The 15,024-nt window shown below is 45.1% G+C and overlaps 1 protein-coding gene across 1 annotated transcript in view; it reads left to right on the plus strand.

Moving 5' to 3' along the window:
- The first annotated feature begins 4,418 nt into the window (after nucleotides 1–4,418).
- HSD17B1 (hydroxysteroid 17-beta dehydrogenase 1) overlaps nucleotides 4,419–15,024 on the plus strand; it is an 83,289-nt gene continuing 72,683 nt past the window's right edge. Inside the window, exon 1 of the mRNA XM_069237711.1 lies at nucleotides 4,419–4,940. Within this exon, the coding sequence (XP_069093812.1) occupies nucleotides 4,844–4,940 (97 nt within the window). The 5' untranslated portion in view covers nucleotides 4,419–4,843. The remainder of the gene's footprint in view (nucleotides 4,941–15,024) is intronic.

Genomic DNA, 15,024 nt, shown 5'->3' on the forward strand with positions numbered 1-15,024 from the left:
AAGTCAAAAAACACTTTAGGGTGGGTATGGGTTTTTAGGTGGTAAGGGAACTCTTAGAGTTTAGGGTGGCTATGGGTTTCGGGTAGCAATGAATTGTTAGGGTTTAGAGTAGGTATTGGTTTTTTGGTGGTAAGGGAACTCTTAGGGTTTAGAGTATGGGTTTTGGGGGGTAAGGGAATTTGTAGGTATTAGGGTGAGTATTTGTTTTTGGGTGATAATGGATTTTTTAGGGTTTAGGGTGGGTATGGGTTTTTGGGTGGTAAGAGAATTCTTAGGTTTTAGAGTAGGTACAGGTTTTGGATGGTAAGGACTTGTTTAGGTCGTAGGGTGGGTAGGGTTTTAGGGTGGTAAGGGAATTTTTAGGTTTTAGGGTGGATATGGGTTTTGGAGAGGTAAGGGATTTTTTAGGTTTTAGGGTCGGTATAGGCTCTAGGGTGGTAAGGAAATTCCTAGGGTTTATGGTGGCTATGGGTTTATGGGTACTACGCGAATTTTTAGGGTTTAGGGTGGGTATTGTATTTTGAGTGGTAAGGGAACTCTTAAGGTTTAAAGTAAGTCTGAATTTATGGGTGGGGAAGGATTTTTTAGGTTTTAGGGTGGTTATGGGTTTTTGGGTGGTAAGGGAATTTTTTTGCTAAGGGTAATCTTGGGGTTTATGGTGGCTATGGTTTTTTGGGTGGTAAAGGAATTTTAGGGTTTAGGGTTGGTGTGTATTTTTGGGTGGGAAGAGAATTTTGGGTCAGGAAGGATTTTTGTAGGGTTCAGAGGTAGTTGGTTCAACGGTGTATATATATATATATATATATATATATATATATATATATATATATGTATGTATAATGTGTGTGTGTGTATTTAGAAGCCTTTCCACAGAAAACTAAGTATTCTACAGGTAAAAATAAACCCATTAAAAATATCTATCTATCTATATAAAAATAATTTATACTTACCTGTTAAATACTTACATTTACGTGGTAAAGGGTTTTGTTGTAAAGACAGAATCGTTGTAATAAATTTTGTTGTAAAAGCCCTTCGTTGGAAAGGCATTTTCCTCATAAAGCTTGCGTTATATGGCCATTCATTGCAATGGTATTCGGGATTCCATCATACATCAACTCCACAGACCTCAACTGCTTGGACAACATCTGATTCAACCAACTCATCCGCGACCCCACACACACCGCAGGACACACACTCGACCCTATCTTCACTTCCAGTAATAGAATCAAATACAGCTACACCATTCAGCTCACCTGGATGGACCACTCCATTGAGCACTTCATCATCACCACCCCCACTTCATAGTGCACTTCAGCATCACCACCTCACAGGCTTCCTCCCCTAGGATGGCTCACCGAACCTGGCTGCAACTGGAGCAAAGTCATAGAGACAGACTAGATCAACACTCTCACATCCAACCAGCCTGAACCCATCGGGAGCTTGGACCTCCCCATCAGAACCTTCAAAACCTACGTCAACACTCCTGCGGCAGTCAAACACACCAAACACAGGAGAACCAACAAAAAAACATCACTACAAACAACTAGAGGGTAGATGGAGAACCAGTAAGGACACTACTGATAGGACTACATAAAAAACTCACTCATCTAATACCCCAGCCAACTTCGGGAGACATCAAAAGGAGCCCTTGAAACAAGAATCAAAGCCAGCTCCAAAAACAAGTAACTTTTTGTGATTATCAAGGAATTCTCCACAGCTGAAGCAAACAACATGAACCCTTCGCAAGAACTCTGCAACAGGGCGCTGACTTCTCCCAGAACAAGATAGCCATGATCTATAGGCACTTCAACCCTCAGCCCAGACCCTCTGACTTCATCAACCATCTCACCACCAGCACAAGAGGCACCCAAATGAACAACTGAAGCCAACGCACCCACCAAGATACAACCTCCATCATGAAGACAATACATTCAGGGTCCCCACTGACCCATGCCCCACCACATCTTCAACCTAGGTGGGTCCACCTAGGTTGAAGATGTGGTGGGGCATGGGTCGGTGGGGGGATCAACCTTAAACTCACAACCATCATCAATGCCTCAATAGCCACTCCAAACTTCCCAGAATCCTGGAACATGAAGAAGTCAATGCCCTTCTGAACAAACCATTGGACAACCTCAGTGAGCTCAAAAACTACTGACCCATCTCATTACTATCTTCCAGGCCAAAGTCATGGAGAAAGCACTCAAACAGCAACTCACCAAACACTTAGAACAAACTGAATTTGGAAGCAATCACAGCCCTCATTGCTGCCATGAACAACACCCGCGCCAGCGAAACAGCAGCACTCATCCTTGTCGACCTCTATGTGGCTTTCAACACTGTCTTACACCACACCCTTGGCTCTAGACTCCACCATATCAGCATCCAGGGATCAACACTCCTTCCTCACAGGAAGAACCTAATGAGTACACCTTCCACCTCTAAATCCAAGGAAATAATCTGCTGAGTCCCACAAGGCTTGTCACTAAGCCCCTCCTTATTCAACACTTACATGACACTGCTAGCCAGCATTGTCAGGTCCCATGGACTCAACATCATCTATTACGCTGACACACAACTCATCATCTCTCTCTCAGAAGACCCCACCATCACTCGGAACAGCTTCCACAAATGCATGACCAGCATCACTGACGGGATGAAGGAGAACTGTCTAAAGCTCAACACTGACAAGACAGAGGTTCTGATCTCCAGAGGCAAGAACTCCCCTTGCAACTCCTCCTAGTAGCCTTCAGAACCTGGCCCCGCACCAAACCTGACTAAGCACGCCAGAAACCTTAAATCATCCTGGACAGTAAACTTACTATGGCGTCTCAAATCAACATTGTCACATCCTCCTACTCCTTCACCATGAGCAAGCTAGCAAGAACTTCAGATGGGTCCCCCAGGACTCAATGCGCACCATCACCCAGACCATCACGAGCAGATTGGAATACAACAAAGCATGCTCTGCAGGAATACCAGCCCACCTCATCCAGAGACTTCAGAGCATACAGCACTCCGTTGCCTGCCCTCCACATCGAGACCTGCATGTTGCGCCTGAAATTCTGAAAGAAGCTGAAGTGCTGGCTTCTCGATTTTGCACTCTAGTCCAAACTTAGATATCACCTGCCCAGATGCAGGACGCCCTCACAGGTGATGTACTGCGCCCCAGAAATCCGCTAACTTAACATACATTAGGGTAATTGAGACAAACTTTATGCAAATCACAAAATACAAGAGAGCCCATGAAAATGGGCTTTCACGCTCAGCCCCTTGTGCAAACCTCCGAATATTGTGTTCTTATATAATGTGTGACACTCCATTTCTTCCTGGAACAGGTATTACTATTACAAAATCTATTGCCTTCTTTGGGTATTCTTATGACACTTTTCGATCGGGCCTGAAGTGCTGGCCTCAATGTAATGTCCTTGGAAGGATGTAAGCCTGAGTCAGCTTGGCTACTGTCCTGCCTCGTGACCTGTGGATCCCCGCTTAGGTCACAGGCGAGCGTTGATTCACTGAGACATCCTCCCCCTCCTCGCCGTGGCATGACGACTCTGGGGAATGCTTGCGCTATCGTGAATGCCCCATTTGGCTGTATTCCGGAGGATATGATAGGGTGACTAGACGTTCCGGATTTCCCCGGACAGTCCCGGTTTTTAGAGGACTGTCCCGGTGTCCCGACGCTTCTCTTAATTTTAAACAAATGTCCCGGTTTTGGTGACAAAGGTCATATCATTACATAAATGTCCAGGATTTTGGGACAAAGGTCAGATTATCTAGGGAAGCATAAATTCAAGGTATGCTCTCATTTAACAGACGCCTACAAATTATGCAGTAATTAAAGTAATGTATCTGTTACTGTCATGCAACACAGTCCCCTGTCTGCTCCCAGCAGAGACAAGTGGGGAGCAGAGAGAGGTGGGTGGGGGCGGGTTGGAGGTGCAGAGTGGGAGGTCAAGCCATAGCTAATTTTATATGTGTAATATTGTAAATGTGTGTGTACATGTATATATATATATATATATATATATATATATATATATATATATATATATATATATATATATATATATATATATATATATATATATATATATATATATATATATATATATATATATATATATATATAAACACACACATGTATAGGCACATTCACAACGCTATGCAAAAAACCGGGGCATGTCAGATATAAAAGTGAGTATAAAGTCGTTAGTTAGTCCTTCTTTTATGTCTGACGTGTCCCGGTTTTTGTGCCTCAAAATCTGGTCACCCTAGGATATGAACACCCTCGTTTTGGTAGCATAGAAAGCGCCTTTCTACAAAGCTCCCCACCCTACTGTTTAATATCGTCACTGCAGGCCAAGTGATGCTGTTATCTGCTCCGGACGCCTAGTTCGACCTTGCATCTGCAGGCCTCGGGTTACAGTCGCACAGATGTTGCCAGCTCCTGTCTCACAGGGCCAGGCCATCAATCAAGCTAGGCCAAAAGAAGCCTCATAAAACAGGGGGTTGTCCTCACGCGACCCCGACGGTTCGGGTGCATAGAGCCGCTTCCCCTTGAGCGCCCACTCAGTAGCAGCCAGAAATATGTGCGCCCATTCACATTTTACGAGGTGAGGTGGCAAACAGTGAGTCGGAACAGGGGCCACAGCCAAGGAACAGCCAGCCGGAGCAAAACAGTCCACGAAAACCTTGAGATAAGAGGGCAGACACAACACGAGAGTCGTGCAACATAAACCAGCAGGAATGAGGGCAAAACGAGAACTACAACAGTGAGTGACTGGCGGCGGTGCGTTAAAGACGGCTCGGGTACAGTACTGCTGTCTCGCCCGGAACCATGGAGAAGACGGTTGTGCTCATAACAGGGTGCTCGTCCGGGATAGGGCTCGGCCTGGCAGTCCGCTTGGCCTCCGACAGCGCCGGGGCTTTCAAAGGTAACGCGCTATGAGAGCACAGCTGTGGGTGGCGGTGGGTGGCTAGCAGTGACGCAGCAAGGGCACCCTGGGTCGTGATGCAAGCCAGGAAAATGGGCCCTTTTGATCTCCGGTGAGTAGGAAGCCCGCCGCATTTGGGATACAGTGGAGATGCAACACTACCAGACCCTGGCGCCCTGTACCTGCTGCACTTGCAGCATAACCCTGGTTGCAATCTTCAAATACCAACTGGAACAACAGTTGTGCTTTTCCCGGCATGTTCTGACCTGACATACGTGTGACTGTGTGTTGTGTTATTAGCATTCGTGTAGCGCAAAATCTGCCCTTGGTGTGGCATATGAGGCATCTTGGCGCTTTCCGTAGTCTGGGGAAGACTTTCCAAACAGCTTTGAGGCTCCCATGGTATACCTCAGCCACATTTGACTTCTGAATGCCTGTTGTCTGTACTGTGAAGGGGTATGTTCATATGTTAGGAGTTAGGCGAATGTGTGTACTTAAATTGCGGGTGGGGGGTGGGGAGGGGGTGATGTGTATGTTCTTGGCGTTTGATGGATGAGGCCGGAGAGCTGTACTCAATACATCATTACGCCGCTTTTAAGATGGATCTATTCTGTGCCACCAGATAGGGCTCGACCCAGTTTAACCACAGCCTGCAGTTGTTTCTGTGACACTAGTGCCGTCTTGACTTTCCTCGCACCCCACACTACAAGTGCATCAGGGATGTCCTCTAGAGAGGACCGGGGGACGGTTCTCAAGACTGGTCAGCAAACTCTGGTCTCGTGTCCAGCCTAGTCCGGCCTGCTCTCGCGTGCGCATAGAAGCCGAGCGTACCTACGTATGTCTGAGGCGCTGCAGACAGAGCGCCCAGGGTGACGTACCCCACACCCAGGCCCATATTTATACTTTTTGACGCTAAACTGCGCTAACGCAGTTTAGCGTCAAAAAGTTTTGCGCCGTCTAACGCCATTCTGAAGCGCCATGCGGGCGCCGTATTTATGGAATGGCGTTAGACGGCGCAATCAGACCGGCGCTGCCTGGTTTGCGTGGGAAGAAACCACGTAGACCAGACAGCGCCGGCGTAGGGGGAAAATGGCGCATGGGCGTCTTAAAATGGGGCAAGTCAGGTTACGCCCATCCCCCATCAACATGACTCCTATCATTGGAAAGATAGGAGTCATGCCCCCTTGCCCAATGGCCATGCCCAGGGGACTTCTGTCCCCTGGGCATGGTCATTGGGCATAGTGGCATGTAGGGGGGCACAAATAAGGCCCCCCTATGCCACCAAAATAAAATATAAAAAATAAAAAATAAAACTTACCTGAACTTACCTGAATGTCCCTGGGGTGGGTCCCTCCATCCTTGGGGGTCCTCCTGGGGTGGGCAAGGGTGGCAGGGGGGGTCCCTGGAGGCATGGGAGGGCACCTGTGGGCTCATTTTGAGCCCACAGGCCCCTTAACGCCTGCCCTGAGCAGGCGTTAAAAAGTGGCGCAAATGCGCCGTTTTTAGCCACGCCAACTCCCGGGCGTCTCTTTTGCCCGGGAGTATAAATACCACGTAAAGTCCTGGGAGTCATTTTTTAGACGGGAACGCCTCCCTTGCATATCATTAACGCAAGGAAGGGGTTCACGCTAAAAAATGACGCACATTCCGGGAACTTTGGCGCTATTCGCCTCTAACGCCATAGTATAAATATGGCGTTAGTTGGCGTTAGTTTTGCGTCGAAATTGCGTCAAAAAAAACGACGCAATTTCGGCGCAAACGGAGTATAAATATGGCCCCCAGTGCTTAATTTGTGATTGTTGTTTCTGGTGCTGAGCACCGGCACTTATTTTTGAAGGCCGGCGCTTATTCTTCTGCCTCAAGCATTTGCTGCGAGCAAATGACACATATGGGAAAGACCGAGGGAGAGAAAAACGAAAAAGCGTCATACAGTAAGAAAGCAGAAAGCTGATAGAGTGAGCAGAAGGGGCAGGGAGGGTCTTTACATGCATTGAAGAGGCCGAAGATGGCTTCAGGATTACACATTTAATTGGAGCAGCCGCGTGTTTAAGAGCAAGGGCTTTGGGCGCCGGCACTTTTGTATTCACAAATTAAGCACTGCCCATGTCGTGCGTGCTACTGGCGTAAAAAAGATCCCGACGCCCCCGCCGCCTTCACGTTGTTTGGAGGGGCCCCAATTAAGCCACCGGTGATTGCACAGGTTTGCCCCCTCCAGGAAGGACTTGCAGACCCGCCTTTACAAAATGCACGTGCAAAGCACCGCTGCGCACTCACGCGTGTGCCCACGCACACGCTTAAAAAGCATATAGCTGGACGCAGCTGGCTTGTGTCTGTGCTTTGAAGAAATATGTAATTAAACTTTACGACATTTTGGCAAATATTACCAACCCAGTGGTCATAAAATATACCATTAACAAACCGTTCTAGGCACCTTAAGTCCACTTGAAATTGATAGTTGAATTCTAAACAGTGCTTGAAATGGAAAAAAATGGAAGTTCTTATTTCTGAGAAGTTCCGGTACTCTCAAATTAAAAGTATTACGTTGTTTTTTTTAGAAGTACAGGTACTCTTTCCTCTAAAAATAAAAAAGTGCCGGCCAGTACCGGCCCATTTAAAGCACTGATTCTAAAGTGTTTTGGCCAAAAGGCAATTAACTATAATAACAATACTCCAGGGCTAATGTGGTTTGGGGTTTGAAGCTGCTGCTGGCCAGTGTAAGCGCATACAACCACCATCAATGGCAAATAAAAAATACTGATTAATCATTTGCCACTGTAGTTTCCTTCAACACCTCCTGTGCGTGCACACCTGCTTCATGTGAGCTGGAGGTTGCAGGTGGGGCCCACCGCGGACTGGCACTTATTTCTCCTCATCAAGGTTTGACCGAGAGGAAGAAAGAGAAAAAGCATAAAAGGCAAAGGAGGAAGGAGAGAACGATGGAAAAACAGTGATAAAGAAAGAAAGCAAGGTTGAAAGTACCTTGCGAAAGTGAAATCCAGAGGCAGGGAGTGTCTGGTAGTGGATGAACGTGGCACGAGGCAGTGGCGGCCAGCAGCTTTAGTAGGGAGGGGGTGGGCGGAAAGCACACACACACTCATTCTTTCACACACAAACAACTCTCATAACATTCAAACATGCACGCACACACCAAACATTCAATTTAAAAGATCACACACACACACTTACCTTCAGCTCTGAGGTCCCAGGAGGGTTGGGACTGCTGCCTTCCCAATGATGGAATGCAGTAGTCCCTGCCTCGTCACAGAGTGGGATGGGGTCAGTGAGACTGCTGACCCCACCCCACTCTGTGACGAGGTGTCACTGATTGACACTCGCCCTGTGCGCTTCAGGGCTTAAACCTGAAGCGACCCCCGGCAAAGTCAATGGGTGATGCTTTCCTCGTCACCCAGGGGAGGGCCTCAAGGCACCTTTGCTGAGCAGAGGAGGTCACGCCCATAGGAGCTGTGACCTCCTCAGCCCAGCAAAGTTCAGCTCAGGCAGCCACGAGTCTGCGCCTGATCTGAATATGAAGAGTGTCTGTCAGGCTGACCTTTGTTCAGCCTGACAGACACTCTTCATGAGCGGCAAAAGGTGGGGGGGCGTGGCCTCTCCACCCTAAAGGTTGGGCCACGCCTGGCATGAGGTGGAATCAAGACTATGCAGCCAAAGTATTCAGCATGTCAGACATCAGATGGTGCTGGCTTCGGAGCAAAACGTTTGGCACCGGCACTTACTCTTTTACAAATTGAGCAATGTGTACATTGGTTGGTCTTTCCCTGCTCCTCCCACACCCAGCCTTGCTGGCTATAACTGTTTCTCAACCTGGCAAAATTGTGATAAGCAGTGGCTGACTGTTGAAATTTCCAGCACAGTTTTTTTTCCCTAGAAAATGCATATTTCTTATTTTCCTACAGATTTCTATGGCCACGATGTTAAAAAAGACAACTTTTGCCAGTACAGTCCTGCAATTCACAAAATCAGCAGGGCCTTCCACCTTGAAGGAGTGTTTTGAAATGTGCAAAGTGGGGTCTCTCTGCTTCAAGACTGCAGTATGCTGCTCTGGAGGTTCTTAGTTTGAACCCCTCTGCAAGGCAGGCTCAGCCTTCCATCCTCCTGAAGGCCGTAAAATTATGCACCATAAATTGGGTAAAAGTAACTTTTGTTATTTACTGCGTTTACAAATGACAAAAGTGGACAATGTAGTGCGATATGAATAGTAAATACATTATTAAAAATTTACCCTGCTCGTGATTGCCTGTGCAACAGTCTTGTTGGCCTGCCAGAAAATGGGGCCTTTCGGTACCTTTTCTCTCTAGTCCGAGCAGTGCAGTGTATAGCCACCTAAAATAGCTACGGCGTATATTTCAATTAGGGCTTTATTTATTTATTTATTTATACTGTTATCCATGTCACTGATGACCAGGGAAGTTACTTCTCGTAAAGTTGTTTGAATGTTACCAAAAAGGATGAAAAGCCAGATAAATCATTTCCTGTAATGTAAGGTCGTATGGACATTAGAGGGCCTCAAACTTTCCTCATAATGCATTGGGTGCTAAAATCTTGAGACTGGCTTAGCCAGTCACAAATCAGCCTGTTTACAATGTGTACATTCCTGATTTCTAAACACGGTTAGTACATCGGCCCATTACTGCAAAAAAATTTTTTGATTTCTGTACAATTTTTTTGCAAATGTTTAAAATTTGGGAAATGTCCCACCTATTTCCTGTCTGTTTCCTGCCTGAACTTGAGCTGTTAGACGTACAAACATCCAGGACACGAAGAGATGCTGAAAACAATATATGAAAGGGAGATGCCTGATGGGGATACATACATTGATATCAGGACTCACATTAAGTTAGACTGTGTACAGGTGACAGAGACCCTACGTGTTTTAATTATGTTGTTTTCTAAAGGTTTTGAAATATTGCAAATAAATGCACAATGCAGTTTGATGTACTTTTCTAATTTAATTGGATTGCCCTTAGAAATATTTTAATCGTTCACAGCTGTTCAAAGTTTATTTTATTTTATTTCCCTGTAGAAATTTAAATATACTTCTGCAGATTTCCGCACGTTTCCACAGATTTAGACTGCCTATACTATAATGATGGTCCTCTGATATTTAAATGTTTGTCCAAATTGTGCTTGTTATTAAATGCATGGACCTGGAAGAATATTTTGAGGTGTTACTGCTGAAAACCGGTAATTCTGGGACTGAATATATTGGCCAAATGTGATCTTGGCCACCTATCTAGGTCACTAGAGAGCTATGCGGCTCCCCAGATCCGGGAAAGATGGCACTTAGTAGCCAAGGCCGCCTCTTTAACTATACTGTGCTTTTCTCTTCCTTTTGACTCTTGTACTGAAACAGGAGGCTCTAGGGGGACAAGCCTTTGGGACATGGAACTGTTCTTGGCATAGAAGTAAGGTCCCCTTTAAGAAACCTACTTTACTATCCTACATGGTTTACAACAATGATAGGTGTGGGGACATGGAAGCACTGTGGATTCTTTGAAGTCTTGTATCAAAATCTGCATCCACTGATGTAAAGTGTCAAGAAACAGGTGCTCTTATGAACACTGTTTACAACGTGAAATCCACTCTACTTAGAAACAAAGCGGACTATAAATACATATTTCAAACTGAACAGGAGGTAAGACTGCCTTCTCACCCCAGGATCAAAATCTGAAAAAAGTTTGGAAAAAGAGGGTGTCACGATGCTTTTACCTCATTGTTTTGTAAACAAAGTAGCTACAAAAAATTGGTTTTACAGACAGTTGTGAATTTGCACTCATCAAACACACCAATATGTTATGGACTGCCCTCTGACCAGGCCTTTCCACAGAAGTGTTTTGAAGGTTTCAGTACCCAATAGATATTTGAAAAATATTAGGTCCAAACTGTTCAGAAGCACACTTTTGCAATGAAATTTGATGAAAAGGTATAGTTTTTACACTTAATTCAAACTATCGTGATGTTTATTTTCAAACCACCCAGAAGCTGCAAACCTTTCACAATGAAAGGATAATAAACTATGTTTATTATCCTTTCCTTGTGAAAGGGGCGGGGTTTTGTAGGGTGACCTAGACAAGGGGAGTACAGAGTGTACTCCCCTCAGTGTGCATGTGTGTTAGTCCGGCTGTCTTAGGTCGACCAAACACACTTGCGCAGTGTGCTCTCTCCAGCCTGGCACTGTGTTGCCGGGCTGGAGACAGGAGGCACATTCTCCCAGTCTGCCTGGGAGCGCCCTGGCTGGGCGTTCCCAGCCAATCCTGACGCTGCTCTGAGCAGCATTGTCTGGGAGCCTGTGTCTGCAGCTGTGATGGAAAGAGGAGCGGCGGCACAGCGCGGATCAGGTATGTGATTTTTTAAAAAAATATTAAATGTACTCCCCCTCTCCCCCCAGCACGCCAAACCCGCCCGCCCCTTGTGAGCACAGCCTATCATTTTTTAAAAGCATTAAATGCACTTTTCACAATGTTTTAAGTATATCCCTCCAATTCTCTATTCCACTTCCTTTCAGTTCTAGAAATGTACAGCTTAGCAGATTTCAGAATCTTAGACAGTAGTGCTCAGCAGGGGCCGTATGTAGCTGGTGAACAGGGGTGTAGCTTCAGGGGGGGGGGGGTGTTTGGGGTCTTAAGCCCCCTAATAAATGTACTATTTAATAAATAGTTGGGTACAGTAGCTTTTAGTCGGGTATGGTAAGGTGTCTCTCGAATTTCATCTGGATTTTTTTTAATACTCAGACAAAAATATACACACACACAAACTCTTGTCTCTGTTGTAAAGGTCTTAAAACATGGTTATTTTACAAAATACGGGGGCAGATTTAAGAGCCCCTTCCACCATCTAACGACACATTAGGGTCATTTTTTTACACTAATGTGACTTTGGATGGCCCAAAACGCAGCTGCAGATTTACAAAGTGACACAATGCATGCATTGCACCACTTTGTAACCCTTTGTGCTACATCATGCATGCGCCATGCTTAATGTATGCAAAGGGGGCGTTTCCCCATCGGGGGGGGCAAAAAATGGTGCAAAGAAAGCTAAGAAATTTCTTTACATAATTTTTTTCTGCACTTTTAACGCCTGCTCAGAGCAGGGGTGAAAAGGAGGCACACCATTATTAATAATGGGCCTCAATGGGTTTTGCAGGATTAGTGTAAAAAGTTTTGACGCTAATCCTGCAAAGCTCTGAACTAGCGTAACATTTTTTTACGCAAGTTCCCTAAATACCACCAGATACGGCACACACATGGTGGCGTTAGGAGGGCACTAAGGGGCGCAAAAAAGTGGCACTGCACTGGGTGCAGCACCACTTTTCTTAAACCTGGCCCACTGTGTTTTAGGTAACCCTAACAATCTGCACTCCTTTCCCTTTCGACTGACCCGTAAGTCCCTCTCAAGTGCTGCTTCTCAAATAATGATATGCCAGCTTGATTGTCGGAAATTCCAAAGCGCACTCCCCGCCTATTTACTGACCAAGCTACACCCCTGCTGGTGAACCTTGAAAGTGTTGTGGAGCAAATAGCCACCCCTCGTTGTACGGTGGGAGGGGCGTCCTCCCTTTGAGAAAAGTTTGGAATGCCAATAGGTCTGGCTTTAAATGAATGTTGTATGGTAATGTGAAGCTTTACAAGTAAATAGCAGGGACATAGATAGGCATTTGTGTGAAGGCAAATAACTTTAATAATATTGGTGTAGGGTAGAAGGTCAACTGACAGTTGCACTGTCAAGCGAGACCTCAAAATCCATGTAGGTTAGCGGCTGCCCTACAGATTAAAATAACATAAATGATCTGGTTATCCAAGATGCTTGTTTTGTTTGCCGACAGCAAGTTAGACATAACAAGCATTTGCAATGCAATAGGTCTTGCATTTGCTTACGTTAGAGCTATTGGAATTGTAAATTCATAACTGGACTTTTCTTGCCACATAATTTGGCCAACCCTGCCTCAAAATTTCATCTTTTCCTGCCATATAATTCCAGTGGCCCTGCATATAATTAAAGTACATCCATTTACCTTCTTCCTCTACCTGCAGCCAACAATGAAAATTTTGCCACTTAGCATCCTAATTTAAATTTGCCATGCTAATTCCTGTAGAATACCACTTTCACCACCCCACCATCAGAGTTGCTGGCTGGCTAGCACAATTCCCCCACAGAGGAGAAATAACCTAGAAGGATCACCCAAACATATCAAGAGTGTTCAAACAGTCATAGTGTCTTAAGAATGTAAAATTGGCCTGAATTATGGTCTTAATGGTAATAGGGAGAGATTATTAAAACATATACAATTATCATTCAAACCTTCAGCAGAAATAAACGTTTGGCATTAGTCTGTAATGCTCAAAACAGCCCCTAGAGGGCACCCTAATAAAAATATCATTTGTAAGAAACATGGTCATGTACCATATTGCTATCACCTAGAGAGCATAACCCCATGAAAAAAAATAAGAAAGTAATGCATACTTAGCCCCTAAAGAACATTTTGAGAACTAGCAAGCCTACTGCAACAATATTACAAAGCAGGCCTTTAAAACAAAACTTCTCCTAAATGGAAAAAAAACAAAAAGGTTCTAGCCATGAAAAAGCTTAAAAGACATTGAATGGTGGGCATGGTTATTATTTTGGAGTTCCCATTAACATAGTGTGGGGACCTGGAGATGATGGAGACAGAAAGAGAACACAGTGGTCAATGTTTTGAAGGATGTCCCATTGTCCTAGGACCACCACAGGCTGAGTTATGAGCAAAAATGTTTTGTAAAAGTAATGCCCTGCAAAGCATTATGGGACATGTTATTTTAATATGTTGATATGGCTGCAATGCTTAGAACAGCCCCTAGAGGACAACATGATGAAAATAGCATTTGTAAGAAACATGGTCATGTAACTAGATAGTTAGCCCCTAGAGGACATAACCAGATAAAAAAGGAAAATGACATCAAGTACTACAAAAAGAAAATGACAATAAACAATGCAGAGTAATCACATATGTAGCCCCTAGAGAGCATAGTGCATTACATATTTTCAAGGGTGGTAGACCTATAGCAACAATATTACAAACTATTCCCAGGTGGAAAACAAAAGTTCCAGCCAAGAGAATTCTTAGAAAGACCCTGCATGGTGGGCGGGGTTATTAGTTTGGGGTCCCCACAACCGTAGTGCGGGGACCCAGATATGACCTAGACAGAAAGAGTGCGTAATGCTGAATGTTTTGGTGGTGGCCCCATTGTCCTAGGACCACCACAGGCTGAGTTATGGGCAAACATGTTGTGAAAAAGCATGCTTGCAAAGCATTATGGGTCGAGTTTTCCAGAGTGCAGTGAATATTGTAGTATCGGCTCTTCCGCTGTGCCAGGAGAGCTGCTTTCGCTTTGAGGATTTCTGTTTTATGTAAAGCATTGATCAATTTCAAGTGTTTTAAGGTGAGAGCCACAAGAAATGACTCTGATTAGGTAACTGTGAACAATATGACCAGTGCTTCAATACCACCGATCAAGTTCACGCTATTGTGACTGTTCATGCTGTGGTTGACACGGCCGCCATGCAGCATGAAGGGGAGAGACAAAAAAAATAGTTAGTTCACGCTGAAGTATATCGGCAATCGTGCAATTATCCATATAACGGGCAGTCTGCAAGGTATGACAAAAACAGCCTCAAGGTGGGACAAACGTGAAGCATTTACCAATGACATCAAGTGATTTTTGAAAGGTAAGCACACCAACAAGTGAAAGGGATGGGCGTGACATGGGCGTGGTTAAAAGCCGCAATACTCACAACAGGTCAAAGCTCTTGCACGCTCGACCTAAAAATGGGCCTAAGGACCTCATTCTGAGTTTCCCATATTTTGTTGCTGGTTGACAGAGGGCCCAAAGTATACAATTTTGGCCGGTATCCTTGCACCAAAATAGTGCTATAACTACAAGGTCTGTCCTCAGAAAGCCACCGAATTCAGGAACAAATCTGCCTACATTTCCAGCTGCTCAGAGCAGAGGGACAGTGTTTGCAGGAGGGGCAGTGGTGGGAGTTAGCAGGTTGGTTGGCATAGCAGGGCAGGATTAGGACAGGAAAGCAT

The sequence above is a fragment of the Pleurodeles waltl genome, chromosome 6 (assembly GCF_031143425.1).
Source record: "Pleurodeles waltl isolate 20211129_DDA chromosome 6, aPleWal1.hap1.20221129, whole genome shotgun sequence".
Classification (NCBI taxonomy): domain Eukaryota; kingdom Metazoa; phylum Chordata; class Amphibia; order Caudata; family Salamandridae; genus Pleurodeles; species Pleurodeles waltl.